At 38.9% G+C, this 25,235-nt stretch overlaps 2 protein-coding genes across 2 annotated transcripts in view; one reads left to right on the top strand and one right to left on the bottom strand.

Moving 5' to 3' along the window:
* The window catches only part of LOC126473587 (dehydrogenase/reductase SDR family member 4), a 38,599-nt gene extending 37,262 nt beyond the window's left edge, over positions 1-1,337 (bottom strand). Inside the window, exons 1-2 of the mRNA XM_050100733.1 lie at positions 1,195-1,337; positions 750-1,005 (exon numbers count right to left, since the gene is read on the bottom strand). Coding sequence (XP_049956690.1) covers positions 750-1,005; positions 1,195-1,337 — 399 coding nt within the window. The remainder of the gene's footprint in view (positions 1-749; positions 1,006-1,194) is intronic.
* A 229-nt stretch (positions 1,338-1,566) lies between these two features.
* On the top strand, positions 1,567-22,924 carry LOC126473586 (ganglioside-induced differentiation-associated protein 1). The gene is made up of 5 exons (XM_050100732.1): positions 1,567-1,697; positions 1,839-2,031; positions 2,106-2,288; positions 2,370-2,570; positions 20,803-22,924. Exons 1-5 carry the CDS (start codon positions 1,590-1,592, stop codon positions 21,108-21,110), a joined length of 993 nt encoding a protein of 330 aa, XP_049956689.1. The 5' UTR covers positions 1,567-1,589; the 3' UTR covers positions 21,111-22,924.
* The last annotated feature ends 2,311 nt before the right edge of the window (positions 22,925-25,235 follow it).

Raw genomic sequence — 25,235 nt, forward strand, 5'->3', positions numbered from 1 at the left:
TATTTGTTGGTGTGAGTGGCCAATGTCATCTAATGGTATTACATGAATTTATGGCACTGACACTGTTGCTGCAGATGGTTTGATTATTGTCAAAGCATCAAGATTGTTCCTGAATTCAATCACTGCAATTTTTTTTGAGAATGCTTTCTTCTTGTGAACATTATTCATCTGAGTAACTGGCATTAGATCAGATCAAAGCCTGTTGCGAGTGCCTTGACTTTTACTTTTACCATCCAAACCCCCTTCTTAACATCTGCCCAGTATCATTTTGGATGAAGAACCAGATATGAAAATAGCTCACTCTTTCAGGTGTACCCATGATATCCCTCCCAATTTTATTACATTGGCTTTTAACTTTTGTGATTATAATTACTACTAGCTTTACATTTTAAGATAACTGTAATCAGAATGGAAAATGAGCATACAGAAACAATTGTGTGTCATAGCATTCCTTTTTTTAATGACAATCTCAGACAGCTCTCACAGATATAACAAGTATGAGTCATACATAATTAAATCTGAAATAAAAGTAATATGGTAGTCAAGTGGTAGGGTCTACTATACACAGTTCGATTTGGCATATTATATGTGAATCATTATAGCAACAGTGTTTTCAGTGTCAGCTCTAGAAGTACTCTCTTACTGCAAACACAAAAACTGAAAAAGAACATTGTTCATTTATTTACTTTTTAACATATATGTGTAGCAAACCATACTTGTATATTACACAATGTCTAAAATTCCTTTACCTCTAGGACTTGGCTCACAGTTGGATTTACAGCTGCATTTGAGACGATTATATCAATTCCACCAAAATTTGAATCTGCCACTTTCAGCAAGTTCTGCCTGTCACTTGCTTTCGAGACATGACAAGTAACACCTGTAACTGTATGTCCCTCAGCTTTGAGTTTTGCAACTGCATTATCAACATTGTTTTGCTTTCTACTGCTTACAACCACTTTGGCTCCCTCTCTTGCCAGACGCTTGGCGATGGCAAATCCAATGCTAAACACGATAAAGAAATTGTCAGATGCTGAATGAACGAAGAAATTGGGTACCTATGACATCGTGTAATTAAATGATGGATTTCGTAACAAACAAAATTTTATGAGTGATTTTTCGTGACAAACGGCCCTCACTGTATGTGAACCGAAAGAAACAGATAGTTCCTTGTAATGGTATTAAATTTCTTACCCGTCTGTCGAAGCCGTAACAACTGCAACTTTTCCCTTTAATTTACCATCAGAATGGCCCATTGCTGCGGTACGGTTGAAATGTACAGTCGGACTGTATACGTTTCGGAGGGAATTACAGCTACGAAATGCCGACCTCCACATTACTTCACACTTTCATTCAGATTAGGTTACCTACGCGACAATTACGTGCAGGGTCCATGGATCAACTTTACGTCTATCAGCAATTTGTTAGTACTGCTGCAGACAGATAAAGCAGAGAACTTAGCTACCCATGATGTGTTTTGAAGCCGGGAGCTAAAATTTGTTTACATATACCGAGAAACAGTAGTTCATGTGCTTATTACGTCACAATACGGTGTCTGAACTCTGAAGAGAGGTGTTAATTCCGCGAACATGAAAGCAATGACCATCGATGAAGAACAAAGTAGTGGTTCTAAAACAAATGGAAAAGGAAATGGACTTTTGTTGTACTATCACCATTACTCATTTTATTCCCAAAAGGTATGTTCTTATCTTCCGTTGATGTTTTGATATTGATGTTTTAATGAGACAGGTTTCTGTAGGTTGTTTGCCTACCATGCACCATACATAAAAGTTATCTGATTTCTGTGTCTCGGTTTTTTAATGTTACTATGAATATAGGTTCTAATGGCACTGTATGAGAAGAAATTACCGTTCAAATCCAGCATCGTCAACATTACCAAAGGAGAACAGTTCGAGCCATGGTTTTTGCACATTAATCCAAGAGGGGAAATACCAGTATTGCAAGACGGCGTGAAAATAATTCCTGATTCAGGAAGAATATTAGACTATTTGGAGGACAACTTTAGTAACGGCAAGTTTGTACGACAAGAAAACTACAACGAACACAAAATCACCAGTTTTCGTAACGCTTATTTTCATTTCTAGGTGATACACGACGACTTATACCATTGGATCAAGGACCCGAAGTTCGTCAGAAGGTTATTCATTTTAGGTCAGTTATAGACCAATTACCATCAGGGGCAATTACCTTGGGATCATTTTTTCATCCTCAGTATTCTCAGAAACCAAAACTACCATTCATACAGCCAGTAAGAAGAATGTTACAATGTAAGATAGTCATTAAGTTAAATTGAAACAAGACAAGTGAGAAGAACAACAGTAATTGTCATTGTATTACTGCTATTTCAGCTGCAGAGAAGAACAGCTGTATGACTCTTAGATATCATGCAGAGAAGAATCCTGAGTCTCGTGATGTCCTATTGCAGAAAGCAAAGGCTCAAGAAATTAAACACGAGAAATTACTTGTCCAGGATGAGTATCAGAAGCTCCTCGATCAAGTAGACTCAGTGTTGTCTGAAGTGGAAAACGAACTCGCATCACATGCAGATAGTAAGTGTTTCACTTTATTTACATATACTTCACCATGTTCTGCTCTCTGACAGACTGCTTCTTTATGGGATATAAGAACACACAGCGTTCGTAGAATACTTTAGCATTATGAGTGCTTTGTACCCACTTAGACAAAGTAGTAATATTTGTGGCTGTCACAGCATGTCATCACTCTAAAACATACATATTTTTGTGCATTATTCTAATTGATAATGGAAATGAGTTTGCACAAAAAGTTACATTACTTTAAATCCTACAGAATATATTAAATAGTTTATATTTGCTTATACTTGCAAGAAAGCTGTGTGCTTTTTGTGCAGTGCTTACAGTGGCAATATTGGTTATGCCCTCCCTCATCTCATGAAATCATGGTTATGATGACAGACTGATCTGTATAACAGCTCAAGGTGTAGGTTAGGTTGGAAGTTGACAATTTGGTTAAGAGTTGACAAAGCCAATGAATGTGAAAGCAGAAAATCTTGTTGAGGTAAAAAATTGACTGGTAGCTACGCTTAATGTTTACACACGCACCACATTGAAAATTGTGATGTAGGTCCAATATGTAATTTTTACCAAGCACAGCTGTGTGTGTTGCAGCAACTCGTCTGATTGCAACAGTACTTTGTTGACTTCATACTCAGTTGAAATTGTCTTCATATAATCACACTTCACTTGTAAAGAAAATCCTCACCACATGGTAATCATTCTCTGCAGACCAAAGTTTATGGAATACCTTGCAATCATAAGAAAGTCATCTCACCTGTGTCTTGTCATTAATAAGTGCTTAATAGGCTACTCATGGTAGAGAATATAAATTTCTGTTTTAGAATCTTTTGTGCAGTAGCCACAACTGTTATGTAAATCCCAAGTTGTTTGATTTAGAAACTTCTGCACTAGTAGTTTGTTTTCATACCGTTTTTGTATATTAAAGTTACATTCAATTGTGAATAAGTTAATTAACAGATACTGTAGTTAAGATAGTGCTTAGTTCTTGTTGTAAGTGGAAATTATTAACTTTTTACATTATATCATAACCTGAAGTGCTAATCGCTAGGCCTAATTTTTGTGGCTGGCAAATAACGAAAGTTCATGTAATGTGTGTTAAGTGATTTAATTCTGTGTTCAAGTGTGTAAAAGGTGTTACAATGCATGGCTGTTGCCACAGGACAGTCAGAGAGGGAACAATGTGGGTTGACTGTGGGTTGGGATTTCACTTGGGTGACTGTAATGGGGAACTTAATGGGGCTCTCCCATGGAAATGTAGGCTCCACAAACAAGAGAGTCACTGAACGGAAGGCAAAGATTTGTGCCCTTCACGCTGAATTAGAATGTTAAAATTTGATCTAGATAGGGAAAAAGATTGTGGAAACTGGGTAAAGGTAACAAGCAATGAGCGAAAGGGGAATGGCTCTTCAGCTTCTTCATTTACATCTGAGCTTACTGTATCAAATAAATTTAATGTGTTACCTGAAGTAGGAGGGGAAGAGCATCATTCATCTGTAGGACACATTAGGGTGCAGCACACTTCTAGCAAATAAACTAAGTGCATGTCAGTACCAAAAGAGAGTAGGAAGAAACGAGTCATGCTAATAGGTAGCAGCCATGGGAGGGATGTAACCAAGATGGTACAGGACAAATTAGGAAAAGGGTACCAGTTCACAAGTATTGTGAGGCCAAGTGCTAGTCTTAGCTAGGTGACAGAGGAAATGAGGAATTTGTACAGATATTTTGGCAAAGAGTATCAGATTATTTTAGGACATTATGATTACGTGGACGTAATAGTGTCACGACTGACCATGAGTTAACATTGCTGTGAACTGTGTGAACACAGAGTTTAGCAGTCTGATTCTGACTGAAATGAAATACCACAAGAGTGCAGTGCCTGTTGCTACAATTTGGAAATGGACATACATGGCCTACACCTGAATAGGAAAGGGAAAGATATGCTGGCTGAGCTTTTTGCAGATAACATATGGAGTGGCGGGGCACACCATCACACAAAGCAAGCTCCACATATATTTCGAGTCAAGAATGACAGTGGTTGAGTTTGGGCTTGTTCTGCGCGCCTACGTCACTTACTCTCCAACAGCCAACAAATGTTCAGTGGTGTTCTAAGTGCTCTGCTGTGCATGTAATAGCTAATACAGCATTAAATGTGATCATAGTGAGTTGTGTAGTGAATTTTGACTCCACTTGCAAATTGTCATCACTGAGTGTGGTGGTAAGTGATAAATTCTGCATAACCATGTGAGAGACATAATTTGCAGGATATACACTTTCTTCCAGTAGAAAGAACATGTATGCGTGTACCACAACTGTCACTTGGAATTGTCAACAATCCAATTCTCGTTGTGCTCTGATATATGTGAACCGCCGCTTTCATGGATCGGACTATAGTCTCAGAGAGGAAGCTTTTTTAGGTCAGAATCAGGATTCAAGCAGTCTGTTGTGAAAGAAGTCAGAATAACAGAAGAGCCCCACAAAATGTTTAAGAATGCGCGGAAAAGTAAGCTTAGCTTATTTCATCAAAATATTAGAGGACTGAGTAATAAGGTAGAAGAGCTCCTTGTCAGTTTGGAAAATTTAGAGAGCTCTGAAAAAGACATCCTGTGCCCATCTGAGCACCACATAATCACCACAGGGATAAAGTTACACATAAAAGATTACACTCTAGCATCTTACTCATGCAAAACTGATATGGGAAAAGGAGGAGTAGTTACATGTATTAAGACAAAATACAAGTTCAGAAACATAGAGACAAGTAGATTTTGTAGTGATCAGCATGTAGACATGTGTACTTGTGAATTAATACTGAAAATTAGTTCTTATAATTTAACTGTATGTCCTGTAGATACTCAGTAGGAAATTGTGAACTGTACATGAGGAATCTGGATGCATTACTGTGCTATCTGTCAGATAGCAGCAAGCAGTTAATAGACTGCGGCGACTTCAGTGTAGATTTTCTAAAGGATTCTGATAGGAAAAAGTCATCTGGAAACCTTATTTGGATCCTACAATTTGATCTCAGTAATTAACTTTCCATCATGGGTGGATAAAGGCAGCAGATCCTAGTAGATAATGTTTTCTTTGGTGACACTGAAAGCAAAAAAATAACTGTCTGCCCAGTAATAAAGAAATAAATAAATAAAATAAATAGACAAATTCTCTCTTTGATCATGATGAACAGTTAGGTATAGTAAATATGATAGTGCCTTACCGTATGGATACTCCTCATTGTAAATCATTAGAATATTTAATGACCCCAGGGCAATGCTTTTAAGAATAGTTTACAAGAGATAACCTGGGAGGAGATTTATAATGAACCAAATGCTAACATAAAATTTACTCTGTTCCATGGTAAATTCACAACATTATTTGAAGACAGCTTTCTGCATAAGCTAACCAGAAACCACAGCAAATGGTCATGTAGTAAAAAAAAAAATTGTGGGTGACTAGGGAGATTAAAGTATCTTGTGAAATAAAAAGGAAAATGTACCTGTTCGCAAGAACTAGTAGAGATCCTGCAGTAGTAGCACACTATAAAAACTACTCAGACTTATTAGGAAAAATTATTTTAAAAATATCAGGGAACTTGGAAATAATGCCAGAAATCAATAATTCCAAAAGCAGTTTAAGGCTGCATTGAATGTAGTGAAATGAGAGACAGGACAACGAGCCACAGAACAGGATGACATCGCTATTGAACTGAAAGGAAGGGCTATAAATGATGAGTCACAGGTAGCAAAAATACTTAATAATCATTTCTTAAATATAGTAGAAAGATACAGTATATTGGTTTAAGAATCATGAAAGAAGGTTGTATACGTGGAAGAGGCCTGGAGACAGTGGAAGGTTTCAGATAGATTATATAATGGTAAGACAGATTTAGGAACCAGGTTTTAAATTGTAAGACATTTCCAGGGGCGGATGTGGACTCTGACCACAATCTATTGGTTATGGACTGTAGATAAAACTGAAGAAACTGCAAAAAGGCAGGAATTTAAGGAGATGGGACCTGGATAATCTGACAGAACCAGAGGTTTTAGAGAGTTTCAGGGAGAGCATTAGGGAACGATTGACAGGAATGGGCGAAAGAAATACAGTAGAGGAAGAATGGGTAGCTTTGAGAGATGATACAATGAAGGCAGCAGAGACTCAAGTTGGTAAAAAGATGAGGGCTGATAGAAATCCTTGGGTAACAGAAGAAATATTAAATTTAATTGATGAAAGGAGAAAATATAAAAATGCAGTAATTGAAAGAGGCAAAAAGGAATACAAACGTCTCAAAAATGAGATCGTCAGGAAGTGTAAAACGGCTAAGCAGGGATGGCTAGAGGAGAAATGTAAGGATGTAGAGGCATATTTCACTAGGGGTAAGATAGATACTGCCTACAGGAAACTTAAAAAGACATTTGGAAAAAAGAGAGCCACTTGTATGGCGAGAGCTCAGATGGAAAACCAGTTCTAAGCCAAGTAGGGAAGACAGAAAGGTGGAAAGAGTATATAGAGGGTCTATAAAAGGGCGATTTACTTGAGAGCAATATTATGGAGATGGAAGAGGATGTAGATGAAGATGAAATCGGAGATACGATACTGTATGAAGAGTTTGACAGAACACTGAGATACCTAAGTTGAAAAATGGCCATGATAAAACTCTACCGTCTGGTGAGCAAGATGTATGAGACAGGCGAAATACCATCAGACTTCAAGAAGAATATAATAATTCCAATCCCAAAGAAAGCAGGTGTTGACAGGTGTGAAAATGATGGAACTATCAGTCTGATAAGTAACGGCTGCGAAATACTAACATGAATTCTTTACAGACAAATGGAAAAACTGGTAGAAGCTGACCTCAGTGAAGATCAGTTTGGTTTCTGTATAAATGTTGGAATATGTGAGGCAATACTGACCCTACGACTTATCTTAGAAGATAGGTTAAGGAAAGGCAGACATACATTTCTAGCATTTGTAGACTTAGATAAAGCTTTTGATAATGTTGACTGGCATACACTCTTTCAAAATCTGATGGTGGCAGGGGTCAAATACAGGGAGCGAAAGGCTATTTACAATTTGTACAGAAACCAGATGGCAGTTATAAGAGTCGAGGGGCATGAAAGGGAAGCAGTGGTTGGGAAGGGAATGAGACAGGATTGTAGCCCATCCCCAATCTTATTCAATCTGTATAATGAGCAAGCAGTAAAGGATATAAAAGAAAATTTTGGAGTAGGAATTAAAATCAATGGAGAAGAAATAAAAATTTTGAGGTTTGCCGATGACATTGTAATTCTGTCAGAGACAGCAAAGGACCTGGAAAAGCAGTTGAACGGAATGGACAGTGACTTGAAAGGAGGATATAAGATGAACATCAACAAAAGCAAAATGAGGCTAATGGAATGTAGTCGAATTAGATCAAGTGATGCTGAGGGAATTAGGTGAGGAAATGAGACACTTAAAGAAGTAGATGAGTTTTGTTATTTGGGGAGAAAAATAACTGATGATGGTCAGAGTAGAGGGGACATAAAATGTAGACTGGCAATGGCAAGGAAAGTGTTTCTGAAGAAGAGAAGTTTGTTAACATCAAGTATAGATTTAAGTGTCAGGAAGTCATTTCTGAAAGTATTTGTATGGAGTGTAGCCATGTATGGAAGTGAAACATGGACAATAAACAGTTTAGACAAGAAGAGAATAGAAGCTTTCAGAATGTGATGCTACAGAAGAATGCTGAAGATTAGATGGGTAGATCACGCAACTAATGAGGAGGTACTGAATAGGATTGGGGAGAAGAGGAATTTGTGGCACAACTTGCTTAGAAGAAGGGATCAATTGGTAGGACGTCTTCTGAGGCATAAAGGGATCACCAGTTTAGTATTTGTGGGTAAAAATCATAGAGGGAGACTAACAGATGAATACACTAAGCAGATTCAGAAGGATGTCGGTTGCAATAGGTACTGGGAGATGAAGAGGCTCACACAGGATAGAGTATCATGGAGAGTTGCATCAAACCAGTCTCAGGACTGAAGACCACAACAACGACAACAACAACGACAACAACAACAACAACAACAACAACAACATTATTCCTATTATTATTATTAATTATACAGATGTGAGTTAGTAGCTCCTACCTGCCACTTTTTACACATCTCGCCAGCTGATGACAGCATAGGACACGTGATGTAGTCAGCCAACAGCAGGATCACTCTTAAGTAGTGCGTACACACAAATAAGAAAGTTGATGGTTTAAATTAATATACATAGTGTTGCTACAAGAAAAACAGAGGTTTCACATATAATCGTAGTCTCGAAGATTAATAAACTGCAAGAGAAGCTAAGCTTCCACATATAATGTTGATCTTTTTTGCACGTGTTATACTTTAAGATATATCACACAAATGTGCCAGTAAAATTTTTAATAACGACGTAAGTGTCTGATCTTCTGGGCTCAAAATTCTTCTACATGGTCGTCCTCAAAGAGTTGATTTTTAATTGTGAGTCAAACGCTCTGTGATTTAAGAAATTCAACATACATTCTCGCATATAGTTCATCTTGTGTAAAAGAAAATTTACTTGGAAAGTAACACTTTTGAAACTACTATCCACAATGTTTTCACGTGACCTGTTAGAAACTGATTCGTTTCGGCAGTTGCCAGAAAGCGCCAGATAACAGGCGCCACCGCTCTTGCACAGTTACAATGACACAGGAAGCCTGTATGTTCATACATGTAAAACATTAAAAGATCTTGCACTATGTCACAAAAGAAACAAGACATCAGAGGACACTTCAGGTTCATCGGAATTTCGTGAACCATGCTAAAATGCATAATGGGGCTTAGAGTGCACATTCGTATATCCAGATTCGGATGTAAATTTTCTTGAGTACCAGTACTGTATTATCTCGTGCTTGGTTCTTTATTACGGCATAATGCCATGTGAGCTAGGAGATGGAAAACATGCACTTGAAATGCAGCAAACAGTTGAAACTAGCCAACAATGTGAAATTAAACACTTCGTTTCAAATAAATTGACTGCCTCAGCGCAAAAGATTAATAAAAGCCAAATCTCTTTAGCAAAGTGACAAAAATAACTTCATTGTTCTGCAAGGTGATTAATGCTTGACTGTCAGAAAGGTGGAAATAAAACCTGAAAATAAATAACAACATATTTTATCCTTCTGTAATTATGTGAACGTATTTTAATTCATTTGATAGCTACTGGCTACAGAAATCCGTTTTGTTTTCATTTGATGTGAGAGTAATAAATGAAGAGGAAACAGCAAAATCACTAAACGTAAACATAGGTCACGTGGAGACTACCTACCTCCCCAACACAACTCAGACTGCTCTGTGCATCAGCCGCGGATCTATATTTCCAAACCGGGGCGATACTAGATAGTGGTGCCCAGCCACATCCGTAGCCACAAGCAGGAGAAGGCACTACCCATATGCTACTCAACGGTGCATGCACAAGAGCCTGCCCACAACTGCTCAAACGAATCTAATGTCAACAGCTGTCACGTCACACTCATCGGAGGCAATTTGTCGTTATGAATCATTTCATAGTCTTTCTAAAGCCTTTGACACACTTTGCTGTTGGCAGACTCTTGTATGAGCACTATGTTTTGTTGTTGTATATGGCGGATTTCGTTTTTTCTTCCTCTTGTTAATGTTTTGTTGCTGCAGTATTATTCTGCAGATGCGGGATACAGTAATATCCTTTGTTGGAGTATTGGTTCTTACCAGTCAAAATCTCAAAAATTTAACTGAAAACTAAAACAATGAAACATTCCCGGAATTGTAAAAAATTCCCGGGTTTTTCCCAGTTTTCTCCTGGGATGAAAAAATTCGCGGGTTTTTCCCGGATCTCCCTTTTGTCCTGGGTCGTATACACCCTGTACATGGAACTTACTTAAACCACCATACTGAGGGTCTTTGTGGACCCCAAGTTGTCTTTCATATCGTCCATTATTTTGTCCTCTGAAAATGGTGCACTACAGGAAGAAACACTGCCAATGTCATGTGGTTTGCAAATAATTTTGATCACCTTGTGCTCCTCAGCCGTTTCATGTTTAATATTAACACAGCTGTATTAAGGCATGTTTATTTTGTCACAATTAGTTTTGTTCAATGAATATCATCAGATGAAGCTGCCAACATTCTTCTTAATTAGTTCTCATACATGACTCTAAAAGTCATTTTGGAGCATGACAAACACAAAACACTCTTGACGACCACCTGGTAGAAGTTAACTGTTCATTGTGCTTCTGTTGGGCAATTGACGGAGCATTTGTGTGCTTGTCATATTACAGAATGTGCTTTCAATGTTAATGTAGACAATTAGACTTATTGAGTCATGATAATGCATGCAATTCTGTGAGAATTCATTAAGAAGACTGTTGGTAGTGGCACCTGATGATGATCATTGAATGAGATTGGTTATCATGTAATAAATCTACATTAGTATAGCTACAATGGTTCTTAATGATATCATCATGCTGTTTGATGTATATTACATTTTAATGTGGGACTTAGGAGTGAGGCAGCAACAAGTTATTTACTTCACCTTCTAGCTCTAATTCTGACAAAAGATTTAGTCAAAATAATCATACTTAGGCTTCTGATGGTCTAAGATGGCATAGATGTATGTAAAGTAAGTTATAGGCCTGGTTTCTGTCTGTTTTTGAAGACACAGACTCTCTCATTACTAGATTTCTTGTCTAAACGCATTTTGACTTGTATAGGCCATCAATAAAGGATACTTACATTACTGAAATCCGAAAACTAGTTGATTAGGTATTGCAGAACTATCATTGACTAATTATATAGCTTGTCATAATTCATAAGTCACCTTCCTAGAAGTTGAAATCTGTATCCAGAATTCGTAGTATCCTTGTCAAAACATACGACATTCCCAAACCACCATCCCTACCCCGAGGTTCCTGTAACTGTTCCCACTGTTAAACCTGCCCCAAGCATTCACACTCTACCACTTGTTTTAGCCCCATCACTAACAAATACTGGAACATTAAAGGCAGACCAACAAATGAAACTATTCATGTTTTGTGATCTGATGTGTTTTCTCAGTACTTTTTATACACAGATGACCAGCTTCAAACTTGCAGAATACAGGAATAATTCTCAAAATAACTGTCTGAGGATATCCAGTATAAGTGTGCTCTGCAGTATAATTCAAGAGCCTGAATGCCTACTATACCATGTGGGCTGTTTTATCCTGCCACCACCAGTAGTCTTCTCATATCTTGACAGTTCCTCAAAGTCTCTGCAATATATTGTCTCACCTTCAGCCTCCTTGGCCCACTGTCCACTAACCTAACACCAATAGTCCTTTCCTATATTACTGTTTGTTAGAACTCTCTCTAATTTTTGTTATTTACTAATTTAATCCTCCCCCCTCGTGCAACCCCTACTTTTTAATTTTTTTCTTTAACTTCATTTTGCTTTTCACCTTTCTATTTTTCTTTATAATTTAATCAACCTTTGCTTTTTACCCTTTCACTTTTGTAGTCATCAAACTGAATTCACCTGCTTACTTGTGAACATATCTTTGACGTCTGCCCATTTTTTCCTGTACCTTTGCTTCCTTTTGTCGTCATAAATGGTTGGTTCCTCATAGCCTGAGGTCAGAGTGACGTGCAATCCCCTCCTTACCTCCCCCTCCTCCATTTTCATTCCCATAAAATTTCTTCCCCCTCCCCCCAGTGAAACAACCTATTGTTCCGTAAGCTGTGAGTGCTGTGACCCCCGTATCGTTGCCTCTGTGTGTGTGTGTGTGTGTGTGTGTGTGTGTGTGTGTTTTCAGTTGGCTCATATAAATTACATCTAGCCCTGACTACTGTCAAATGGTTGACAGCTACTGCAAATAGGTATGTTGGAATAGCTCCTGAGAGCTGTGTACCTGTAGTACCTATAGCAGTGGTACCTCAAGTACTGTCCTCTCCCATGGATCCTGCCTCCTCTGCAGAAAGTACAGGATCTGTCATTACCTGTCCACTTGACTGTAGGTCGCATGTCAATGGCAGATACAGGCGTTCTGTACAAGGCGTACAGCGACCAGGCAGGATTCAGGGTGTTGTACCAATCCCCCTAACCAACAAGTTTTAGATGTTGTCTGTCACTGAAACTGAGTTAGTGGGGCTCACTTCACCTGCTTTGGGGAAACCTGCCTTGTTTGGTGTCAGGAGGAGCCAAACACAAAAGGGTAGGGGTCTAACAGACATTTGGCAAATGATGGTACCTCTTAGGGAAATGGCAACAAGGGATAGGAAAGGGCACCAGTTGCACTCATTATGTATGCCTGGGGGCTTCACTCAGCATGATGAAGAGGCTATTCCGGCAGCCATTGAGGGAACATGGTACAACCAACTGCAGATTGTGGCGCACGTTGGAGTAAATGATGCATATCATCTAAACTACGAGGTCATTCTTGGGTCATTCCAGTGACTGGCAGAGAAGGTTGAGAAGACCAGCCATGCATGTCGGAGTTTCCACGCACCTTTCAATTTGCAGCATTGTCCCTAGAACTGATTGTGGCCCTTTGGTTCTGAGTCAAGTTTAAGGACTGATCCAGAGATTTCGAAGGTTCTGTGACGAGCTAGGCTGTAACTTCCTGGACTTGTGCCATAGGGTTGAGAACTGTAGGGTCCCCTTAAATAAGTCAGGTGTGCGCTACACATCAGGGGCTGTTACTCAGGCAGCTGACAGTGTGTGGTGTGCACACAAGGTTTTTTTTTAAATCCGGTGACACTCCATCCAATCCAGATAACGATAGCTGTAGGAAACCCAGAAGTATCAGTTTAAGATAGAAAGAAATGCCTCTCACAAATGAGAGCATTAAAATCCTAATGGTAAGCTTCTGAAGCATTCACAACGAAGTGCCAGAGTACATAATACTAGGTACAGAAAGCTGGTTGAAACCTGAAATTGATAGCAGTGAGATCTTAGGGGAAAATTTAAATGTATATGGGCTGGGCATAAAATGATAACTGGGTCCTTCTATCATCCACCAGACTCCTCTCCTGATGTAGCTGAAAACTTGAGAGAAAACCTCAGTTCACTTGTACCTAAGTTCCCCAATCATTATATAATCATCAGTGGAAACTTTAATCATCCAACAATTAATTGGGAAAATTACAGTTTTGTTAGTGGTGGGCATGATAAGACAACGTATGAAACTTTACTAAATGCCTTGTCTGAAAACTACCTAGAACATATTAGTTGGAACCCTGCTCACGAGGGTAATATATTGGATCTAATGCCAACAAATAGACCTGACCTCTTTGAGGATGTCTACATCAAAACTAGTATCAGTGACTATGACACAATTGTGAAAAATGAATGAAATAAGTGTCAGTGGCATTGAGAAACATCTGAAATTGTTAAAACTGAACAAAGCTCCAGGCCTCAATGGAATCCCTGTCAGAATTTATACTGAATTTGTAGCTCAGTTAGCCCCTCTTCTAACTTAATCCATTGTAGATTTCTGAAACAAAAAACTTTGCCAAGTTCTTCGAAAAAGGTGCAGGTCACACCCGTCTACAAGAAGGGTAGTAGAAGTGATCCACAAAACTACTATCCAATATCCTTGACACCAACTTGTTGAATCTTAGAACATATTCTGAGCTCAAACATAATGAGTTATCTTGAACAGAATGACCTCCTCAATGCCAACCAGCATGGATTTAAAAAGCATCAACCATGTGATACTCTACTCTCACTTTTTTCACATGATATACTGAAAGCTTTGGGCCAAAAAATCATTTGACTCAGTACCACACCTACCCTTATTGTCAAAAGTACAATCATGTAGGGTATCGAGTGAAATTTGTGACTGGAATGAAAACTTTTTAGTGGGAAGGACACAGCATGTTATCTTGGGTGGAGAGTCATCATCAGATTTAGACGTAACTTTGGGTGTTCCATAGGGCAGTGTGTTTGAATCCTTGCTGCGCATATTGTACAGGTTGATTATAATTAAAGTTAAACTTTCAAAATGCTGTAGAAACAACAACACTGGTCAGAATAAGGCCAAATTGAAACGCATATTAGCGGAGAAGGGGGAAAACGTATGGCAGAAGAGAAAAAATAGTGTGAAAATTGATCAGTAGATGGCACTGTATGTGTCAGAATACGTAACTGAAAACACCTGTTATGCGCACAACCCATTGAAGTTGGTATAAACATGCCGGGTACACAACTGTTTCTTCTTTCACGTCTGCAATGTTTGCCATGGCTGTCTCAATGCAGGATTGCGCTCTGCTTGTAAAGCTGTATTACAAGAATGATGACTGTGCACACATCGCTCTGCAGAAGTTCCGCACACTGAAGGGTTTGAAAAAAGCCATTGGAACAATGACTGCCGTGGGTCTGGAGAAATTGATTCAGAAATTCGAAAAGACGGTTTCTTTTGGTGTGCAACCTGGTAGAGGGAAGAAACGAATTGATTTGACTTCAGTGGAAGCAGTGGCTACAGCAATGCAGGAGGAGGCAAGTGGTGGTGTGCAAACATGTAGTGCACGAAGAATTGCCCGAACATTGGACACACCCGTGAATACGGTGCATAAAATCCTACAAAACATCCTTCTTTGCTATCCATTCAAAATTACCCATGTGCATGAGTTGCTTCCTGTTGACCTGCCAGCAAGAGAGATCTCTGCTTCAGAATTTTCTCTGCTTTAGAATTTCTTGCTCACATGGAAGTGGACAATGATTGGCCATGGAAGATTTTGTGGTCAGACGAAGCCCACTTCCATGTGACAGGATACGTCACAGAATTGTCGAATATGGGCAACAGAAAATCCACACGCAAATAAACTCTTCATCCTAAAAAGGTCACTGTGTGGTGCGTGTTTACGGCATCGTTTATCATAGGGCCATATTTTTTTTAAGAGACGGGTTCTTCCAGTCCTGTTACCTGGACCGTCACTGGTAAGCGCTATGAGTATCTTTTGTGCAACCATGTCGTTCCAGCTCTTCAACAGCGTGGATGGGATCATTTTTATGCAAGATGGCGCACCTCCGCACATCGCAAATCCAGTTACGCAGCTGCTGAAGCACTATTTCGAAAATGCTAGAATTATCAGCTGCCATTTCTCTACAGCCTGGCCGTCCCAGTCACCTGATCTTAATCCGTGTGACTTCTGGCTGTGGGGCTATGCAAAAGATGGTGTGTTCAGTGTTCCGGTTGCGAATGTAGCAGCACTGAAGGCACAAATTGCACAACACATTCTGAATGTGACCCGGGAAACACTTCAATCAGTTATGGAACATGCTGTTTCTCGATTTCAACCTGTTGCAGAAAACGGTAGACAGCATATTGAACGTGTTTTCCACCATTCACATGGAAATTAATAATCTGATTTGATTTCGATTGATGCTTTTTATGCAGTTTTTGCCTCAGGACAATTAAAAACCGATTTTTGCCATCCGATGTGATATGACCTTAGTGGTGGATAGGTTAACGTAACTAACAGTATAACACCTGTACACCCATGCACACTGAGTAGTACAGTTTGTTTAACAGCAAATGTAGACCTTAGGCATTGTTGTATGATTCATTTGTCATTTGTAGTCGACCACTTTTAAATTATGATGCTCACAGCACCATCTATTGCTACATTTTGTAACTGTTCATTTTTCTTCTGTCATACGTTTTCCCCCTTCTCCAAAAATATTCCATTGCAATTTCATGTCAATCTGGCCAATTGTATTATTTCTACAGCAGTTTGAAAGTTCAATGTAATTATAATCACCCTGTATAGTAATGATCTTGCAGACAATATTAATAGTAAAATCAGACTTTTTGCAGCTGGAGCGGTTATCTATAATGAAGTACTATCAGAGAGAAGCTGCATAAATATTTAGTCAGATTGTGATAAGGTTTCAACATGGTACAGAGATTGGCAACTTGCTCTAAATGTTCAGAAATGTAAAATTTTGCACTTCACAAAATGAAAAAACATAGTATCCTATGAATATAACGTCAGTTAGTCACAGTTGGAATCAGTCAACTCCTACAGATACCTGAATGTAACACTTTGTAGGTATATGAAATGGAATGATCCCTTAGGTTCAGTCATGGGTAAAGCAGGTTTGTAGACTGTGGTTTATTGGTAGAATACTGGGAAAGTGCAATCAGTCCACTAAAGAAATTGCTTACAAATCACTCATGCGACCCATTCTAGAATATTGCTCAAGTGTTTGGGATCCGTACCAGGTATGACTATCAGAGGATATTGAATTTATACTGAGAAGGGGAGCATGAATGGTCACAGGTTTGTTTAATCCATGGAAGAATGTCAGAGATACTGAAGGAACTGAAGCGGCAGACTCTTGAAGAGAAATATAAACAATCCCGCAATATCCTTTCTTTCAGGAGTGCTAGTTCTGCAAGGTTCGCAGGAGAGCTTCTGTAAAGTTTGGAAGGTAGGAGACAAGGTACTGGCAGAAGTAAAGCTGTGAGTACCGGGCGTGAGTCATGCTTCGGTAGCTCAGTTGGTAGAGCACTTGCCCGCGAAAGGCAAAGGTCCCGAGTTCGAGTCTCGGTCGGGCACACAGTTTTAATCTGCCAGGAAGTTTCAATCCCGAGAAAATCTGTTAACGAAGTTTCAAGAACCAGCTTTAAATGATTACTCTTGCGATATACGGGGTGTTCAAAAAGTCTCTCCACAGTGCCGTATGATTGTTAGCCGCACATGCCGTATGATTGTTTGCCTGCCTGGGTTACATCTCTTCAAGTGGACTCTCCCAAAATTCCACTGTTTTGTTTATCTCAGCCAGCGTCAGTAGTATTGTTGGTGTGTGTTGTTACGTGTTGATGTGAACATTTAAGTTTAGTTCCTATGCTCATTTGTTTCATTTCTGTCACTGTTAAAATGCTAACCATTGAAGAACGTGCATTTTTAGTCAAACAAGTGTTCAAAGCACTGAGAAGTGGTCATCCTAGCGTTTTGTCTGAGAGGATAAGCTACTCTATATTGCTGATAAAATTTCCATGAGTCCGAACAAGTCAGTAAGGAAACTCGCCCAGGAAATCGATGTTAGTGTCGGAACAGCCCACACAGCTGTAAGGAAAAAACTAGAACTTTTCCCACACAAAGTGACAGTCATGCAAGAACTGAAAAATACTGATCATGGCAAGAGACTACATTACTGTCAATAGTTCAAAAATTTCGTTCAACAAAATGAAAGGGATATTCTTAATGAAACATTTTTCACTGATTAGGTGTGGTTTCACTTATCCAGGTACATGAACTCGCAAAATTCTCATATGTGGAATACTGCAAATCCATTGTGTATTCATGAGGAACCACTTCATTCTGTGAAAATAGTAGTTTGGTTTGCAATTTCTAGATGTCGGATTGTGGGTCCCATATTTTTCAATGAAACAATAAACGCAATGATACTGCAGTGATATTCTGTACTCATTCATCGGAGAACTTGTGTTAAGTGAAATACTGAATGGTTATTTTCAACAAGATGGTGCAACCGCACATACAGCTCGTGTTTCAATGTCACTGCTTGCTGATGTTATTGGCGATCGCATAATTTCACAGTGACTTTGGCCTCCACGAGCGCCTGACCTAACACCACCTGACTTTTTCTTCTGGGGTACAGTGAAAGCAACTTTGTATAACAACCGTCCAAAATCCATCGATGAATTGAAAATTGCAATATCCACTTTCACTGCTTCTGTTACAGAAGAAATGTTACAGCTTGTGTTTGGAAACATGATTAGATGAATTGAATTGTATATTCAACAACAGGGGGGACACTTTCAACATTTAATGTGAAAATTTGTAAGTAAAAATGAATATTCAATAAATTAATAACTTGTATTTCACTGAGTTTCATTTCGGTATATTCATTGTGGCACACGGCACGTGTGGCTAACAATCATATGGCACTGTGGAGAGACTTATTGAACACCCCGTACTACAACTCTCTACTTATCACTCACACAGGGATTGTGAGGATAAGATTATAATAATTACTGTACACACAGAGGCACTCAAACAATCATTATTCCCATGCTCCATACATGAATGGAACAGGAAGAAACCCTAATGGTATAATGAGATGTACCCTCCACCATGCACCTCACGATGGATGTGGATGGAAGGACATCTGCATCTCCTGAAGATTAAAACCGGCCAGTTTGATGTGATAAACAAATTTAAAAAAAACTTTGAACTGAACTTTCCATTTTATTCATATAACTAACTCTTGAACTGTTAATAGCCACATTAAAATCATAGTTAACCCAGAACGTAGTTTTGGTAATGCATTTCAAAATGGAAAAAACTCGATTGGAATGTTTTTACTTGTTTGCCGAATTGCTTGGTAACTATGCAGTGTAACACCTGCCAGAATTGGAACAACACAAATAGTTTACAGAAGATCGGGAAAGGGATGATAAACGTCCTACTTGAGTTTTGGCAGCAGGAAGTTACAAAATAAACCAGAAACTCATAAACCTTGTGCATGGTTGACATTTGAGCATAGAATGATCATAGACTTGGTGAACATTAATAGTGTGTCAGTAAACAACTTTTGCATGATGTCTTGAATGTGATAAAACCATGTGGAAACAATGTTCCCAGAAGAATAGAAACAACAGAAAAAGTCTGCTCTGGCACCTTGGAATGAATAACTGAAAACGTAGACACCCAGTCAAATGATTGGAAGATACTGAATTGATCAGTTGGAATACTCGCCCCCTCTTTTCCCCTTTTCTCTCCACACCCCATGCATTGTCAATGTTGCATACATTTGCTATTTTGTTGTTAATCTATTACTTTGTAAGCAGTCATTCAACACAATGAGTATACAAAATACAATTTATGAATGCGTAATTTGTTTTGTCTGTAGATCCAATAATTTCCACTTCATTGACAGTGTTGGATGATCCATTGTTCTCATCTCTTTCTTACCCCATTTTCTTCAAGAAAGTGAAACTTATTGTTGAGAGTATCAGTTAGCAACAGCATTGTTTCTGTATGAAATCAGCACACATCATCTTCACAATTGTAGACTTTTCGAAGTTGTTTGACATGGATCACATTGTTAGCTAAGAAAGATATGAGTATAAATAATGGTAGAGCTAAAGGTAACAACACTCTGTATAGTTGAGGCATTGAGTACTCAACAGGCATATAAATAAGACTGGAAATATTACTAAGCCTTCAGACAGTGTCCTTCGGAGTGCCTTCAGAAAGTGTCCTGCGGAGCCAACTAATACAAAATAATATCCTCACACAAAAACACACATTACATCCTAACTACATTGTCTTGGCTGACTACACTGCTCCACTGCTATAGCTCAATCAGGTAAGGGGTTGCAATGGGAGGACAGTGAAGAGGAAGGTGTTAGTGTAAAATGAGTGAAGCATGGGACATGGTTGGAGATAGCCACCAGCAGAGAATGAGACCAGGAGGATTGTGGGGGTGGAGGACATCTTGTACGGACAGTTTTAATCTATATAGTTCAGAGAAGCTGGCTTTGGGAGGGAGGACCCATATGACACAGGCTTTGAAGCATCCAGAGAATCGAACGTGTTGGACTTGGCAACATATTCTGCAACTGTACGGTGAACTTTTGGTCGCAGCTGCAGCTTCACAGTGTTCATTCATTTTGATGAGGATGGAGGGGCAGAGAGGGGGTCAGTTGGTTGACAGTCATGCCCACATAAAAGGCTGCGCCAGTTACAGAAGAGTTCCCTATCATACTTCCCTGGAGCACTTCTGACAATATCCTTGTCTCTGATAAACACTCACAGTCCAAGACAACAGACTGGGTTCTATTACTTAACAAGTCTTTGAGCCACTCACATATCTGGGAAGCTATTACGTAGCACAGACCTTTGTTAACAGTCTGCAGTGGTGCACTGTGTCGAATGCTTTCCACAAATCTAAGAATATGTAATCTGCCTGTTGCCTTTCACCCATGGTTTTGCAAGATATCCTGCAAGAAAAGGGCAAGCTGAGTTGCATATGAGTGATGCTTTCTCTGCAAATAGAAACTTTTCTGTCTGAAGGAAATTTGTTTTTTCTCTACTACATTGTATGATCATCTGCATCTTTGTTATCACAGCTACCTTTTTTTACCTGTCAGTATCTATGAAGAGCAACATATCATGTATTGGTGGAATTTGTTGTCTTCTAAGGATGTGGTTTGCAGTAATTTTACATAGATAAGAAGTCCATTTTTTTTGTCACAGGTAAGGAAGAATGGTGGTTGTGCTGTGCTCAGTTTACTGTGGCGGATATCACACTTTCAGTATTACTGGAACGACTGTATAGGCTTGGCCTGGAGGAGTATTTCTGGGCAAATGGTAAAAAGTCGCACATTTCTAAGTATTATGAACGTGTACAAAAGCGAGAATCATTTAGGAAAACAGTGCCTTCATTGTTGTTTCATTTGAAGATGTTATTGACAATGCAAGCACCAACTTTCATTGGTATTGGTGTTGTTACAGCTGTGGCCATTGTCATTGGTGGTATTTTATTTTTCAGGAAGACTGCATAGTGTATAAATTTTCTAGTAATTTCAGACGGGATATATATATATATTTTGTATGTCTTTACGTGTATGTTACAGATCATTCCTGATTCAGAAATGTTAAAGTTGAATGTTAGTATTGTAGAAGTCGGGTGGTTACTTAATTAAATTTGTGTGTCGGTCTTACTAGTTATGGTGTACTTGTCGTGTGTTAATGTCTTCCACAGAGAATGCAGAGCAGTGACACATGAATAACCTAGAATTGTTTGTGTATATACATATTGTGAGATTAGATGTGGCTGTGGTTATTTATTGCACATAAAGCAAAAATTCAATTTCACCTGAAGAAAAGTATTGAAATGTCTGCCAGAGGTGCTTTTAATGCATCATTGGAGCTGAATGAAAGTAGGTATTGCAGAAAGATACTTAGTACCCAACTACACTTTTTATCTACATTCTTTAATGTTGGGTGTCTTCGTTTCTCCATTTTGATTGTATGAATATTTTTAAAACTCAAGACAGTCATTCTTAAGATATTTTGATCAACTACATTCAAAGTTTGTACCAAGAAGATCATTGTCTTGCAATTTTCAGAAAAGGTTGTGTTCATTAATTATTTAATGTGGGTGTTTTGCAAGGAGTAATGATACAGAGGTAAATGTGCACATCGTTGACAAGACTTTTCAATACTACCAAATTGTGCAGTTGTAGAGTGGAATATGTTATTCACTCAAAGTTTCAACACACTCTGAGCACTTGCAGGTGACCAGTTAATTCAGTGATATCAACTTGTGATAATACTTACTTTGAAGAGATTAATATTATGATGGCAGTTAGTTTGTGCTTTTCTCATTATTCAAACATGATCTGTTTCCTGTAATGGATAATGTACAAGAAACAAGCAAGCCCATGTACATAAAGCAGCATATAACTCCTCCATAAACAAATACACCTGTTCTGTGATTTTGGCAGAAATGCACCACAAATTTGTATTGATTTGAATATTATGTAACAAAATCTAAATAATTTGCAAGATTCTAACAAGGCTAGTCTGCATTTGACTCTATTTAGCATTCTGTGTCGAGCTTGTGCCTTGAATGTGCAATTTATTTCCTTGAAAATTGTATGTGTTACATTATTACAATTAATTATTGGCCCCCGTAGATATTGTGATTAACTTCCCATGATGATATTGTGGACTTTAACATTTATTCTAACTTGTTGCTGGAAACAGAAACATAAAAAATTTGCAAGTCACTCCTCATTATTTATAATACATAAAGTTTAATCATAATCAGTTCTGAAATAAGATAGATATGTATTCCAAGACCAGCCATCAAATTGTCAAAACTGATGTGCCAAACAAGCGTGCCATGTCATATTTTAATGAGTGTAAATCTGTTCAGTAGTTACATATGGATGCATCCTGATGATAAACATAAAATTTTAAGTCGAGCAGTGTCTCATAAACAAGAGAATGGAAATGCTTTAATAACTGTCATTGGTAATATTTAAAAGATGGCTTAAAACAGACTTTATGTGCATTTCTGCATCATGTTGAAATTTGTCATTTTATTGTAATCCATCTTCTGGTATTAATATAGATTAAAATTTTGGTTTCAATGGATTGCTGCTTAGAATGACATGTGGCACAATTTTAGGCAGATCTCAAACTTCAGCTGGTGACAGACCATGTAAATATAATTCAACAGAAAATACACATTCCATTAATGTGATTGTGTAGCTATTTTCATAATGTGCCTTTGCTCAAATGTGAATCTCATAAGATTTTCTTGTAAAAGTGCCTTAATGTTTGTTAATAAAATGTTTCAGTAAATGTTTGCTGAGTCTGTTTTTTTTGTTTTTAAGTGACAGGTGAAGTATGCATCATGAAGGCAAATTGCATAGTAGTAGGTTCTCCTTTTTTCCCAACAAATGAAAATGATTAAGCAGAGCAAAAGTCCTTGATGGGCACCAGAATGGGGGCAGAGCAGTGAGCGTTGAAACTGAGAAAGTGCCAGTTTCAGTAGATCTGAGTACTGCTGATGAAACTGAAATAGAATTAATCATGTCATTGTTCTGTGTACAAATTGTACCTCACTATTCAGCAGTCAAATTTTGAAACAATTTCCCCACCAATAATAGTTTGCCTTTGCAGCACTATGGATCATTTCACACCAGTGCCATAAACGTAAACTTCATTCACTGGTCCTGGCGGGCCTATCAATATAGACTGACTCCCACATCATCCTTTTCCAGTGCTGTCATTGGATGCGCTATGGAGGGACATGGGATCAGTGCACCCCTTCTGGGCTTGTCAGCTTTTGTGATCTGGAGCCGCTACTACTTAGTCAAGTAGTTCCTCAATTGGTATCATGAGGCTGAGTGCACCACATTTCAGTCCTCCCTCCAAGGGAAAATCACTGGCTGTACCGGGAACTGAACCCTGGTTCTCTGCATATTAGTCAGCTCCATTGATTCCTCAGCTATGGAGGCAGACACACCATTGCTTTCATAAGAATATATCGGAAGTTAATGAAGTCCAAGTTTATGTTCAGTCAGTCTCATAGAATAGACCCACAAATTATCTCGGGGTGTAAAGAGACCACTGACCAGACAGCAGAAGCATCAAATCAACAGGCACATATGAAAGAAAATGAAAACTTGCTAGATTTTGGAAAAAGATCCTTTGGAAAAGCTAGAGTACAAATATGCACACAGTCACATCTGTGGTGGCTAGATACACAATGCCAGGATTGCAGTTCAGCAGGTGGACTAGGATGGAGTGAGGTTCGTAGGGTAGGATAGGTAGAGGGGGGGGGGGGGAGGCGGCAAGTAAGAAGATGGGCTGGGGAAGAGTAGTTGGCAGCTGAGAGGGAGGCAGCAGTAGTTGTGCTGGCTAGGAAAGCAGGAGGGAGGGGTGGCATGTGCAAGAGCTAAGCATGTGATACTCGGTACCTGAGCCATTGAGGTGCAGCACACAATGAAAATAACTCTGAAATGCTTTTGAAGGTGTGACAGGTCAGAGATAGGGGAAATCATTGGATAGAGGGCTTGGGGACAGCTGGTTAGTGGAGATTGGGCCAGGATGGTTATACGGGTGTGAAGCATGTGTTACAAGGATAACTCTCATCTACATAGTTCACAAAAGCTGGTGCTTGAGAGAAGGATCCAGATGGCACAGGTTGTGAAGCACTCACTGAACTTGAGCATGTTGTGCCTCTGGGTGGCCCACAGCAGTCGAGTTCATAAATGGCATGGCTACTTTCGCAGATGGTGCCACCCATGCTGCTTAACACATGCCTACACTCTCCCACAGGCACTACAGCATCTTTCCCAACACCTACTGTAATGTACCTCACCACCCTGCAGATATGGAAACAGTTGGGCTCCAGCACCCAGAGACAATGGCCATGCGAGAGTTGTACTTGTTCGAATGTGTGCGTTTTCTGTTTTGGAAGGAGGGCCTTGTCCAAAAGCTTAATATTTTTGCAGTCCCAGTCTGCCACTCAGTGCCAGCTCTACGTGGCGAGTAGCAATCTATCTTTTTCATACTGTTGTTTATCAACTAATTTGTAGAGCAGCCAGTAAGACACACTATTAAGTTTCTTCCGATTTGGTAGAATTCCTCAACATCTTATCTTGTAACTGCAGAAAACTCGTTTTTGCACCAGAATGCTAAACCCCTGCGGAACCCTCAAAGAAGAGGTGAAGTTGAGAAGCAAATCGCTTTTTTCCTTATGTCATTAGTCACATACACAGGTTTGACAACTCCCCCCCCCCCCCTTTCTCTCACTTGTATACTTTGCACGACTTATGATACACCCTGTGTAGAAATTTTGCACTTGGGCTGTTCTGGTGCCTCTCTGAGCTAGGTGCCTGGCTGTTAGTGCTTTAAACCAGCCCTGAATACAGTATATTTATTGGGAATTAAATGAGACTTCCATGTTGAAAAATGTTTCTGCAGTATGCCCAGTTATCTACTAGGCGTAACATTTTTACTGCTTGCTTTTGCAAAGTAAATATGTTACTGATTTATCTTAGAAGATAAATTCGCAGGAAAATATGGACAGAAAGTGCGTGAAATAAGTTACATATGCAATTTGTTCAAAAGTGTGTAATATGACTATTGTTAGAGAAATGTGAGGATTG

Source organism: Schistocerca serialis, chromosome 4 (genome assembly GCF_023864345.2).
Source record: "Schistocerca serialis cubense isolate TAMUIC-IGC-003099 chromosome 4, iqSchSeri2.2, whole genome shotgun sequence".
NCBI lineage: Eukaryota > Metazoa > Arthropoda > Insecta > Orthoptera > Acrididae > Schistocerca > Schistocerca serialis.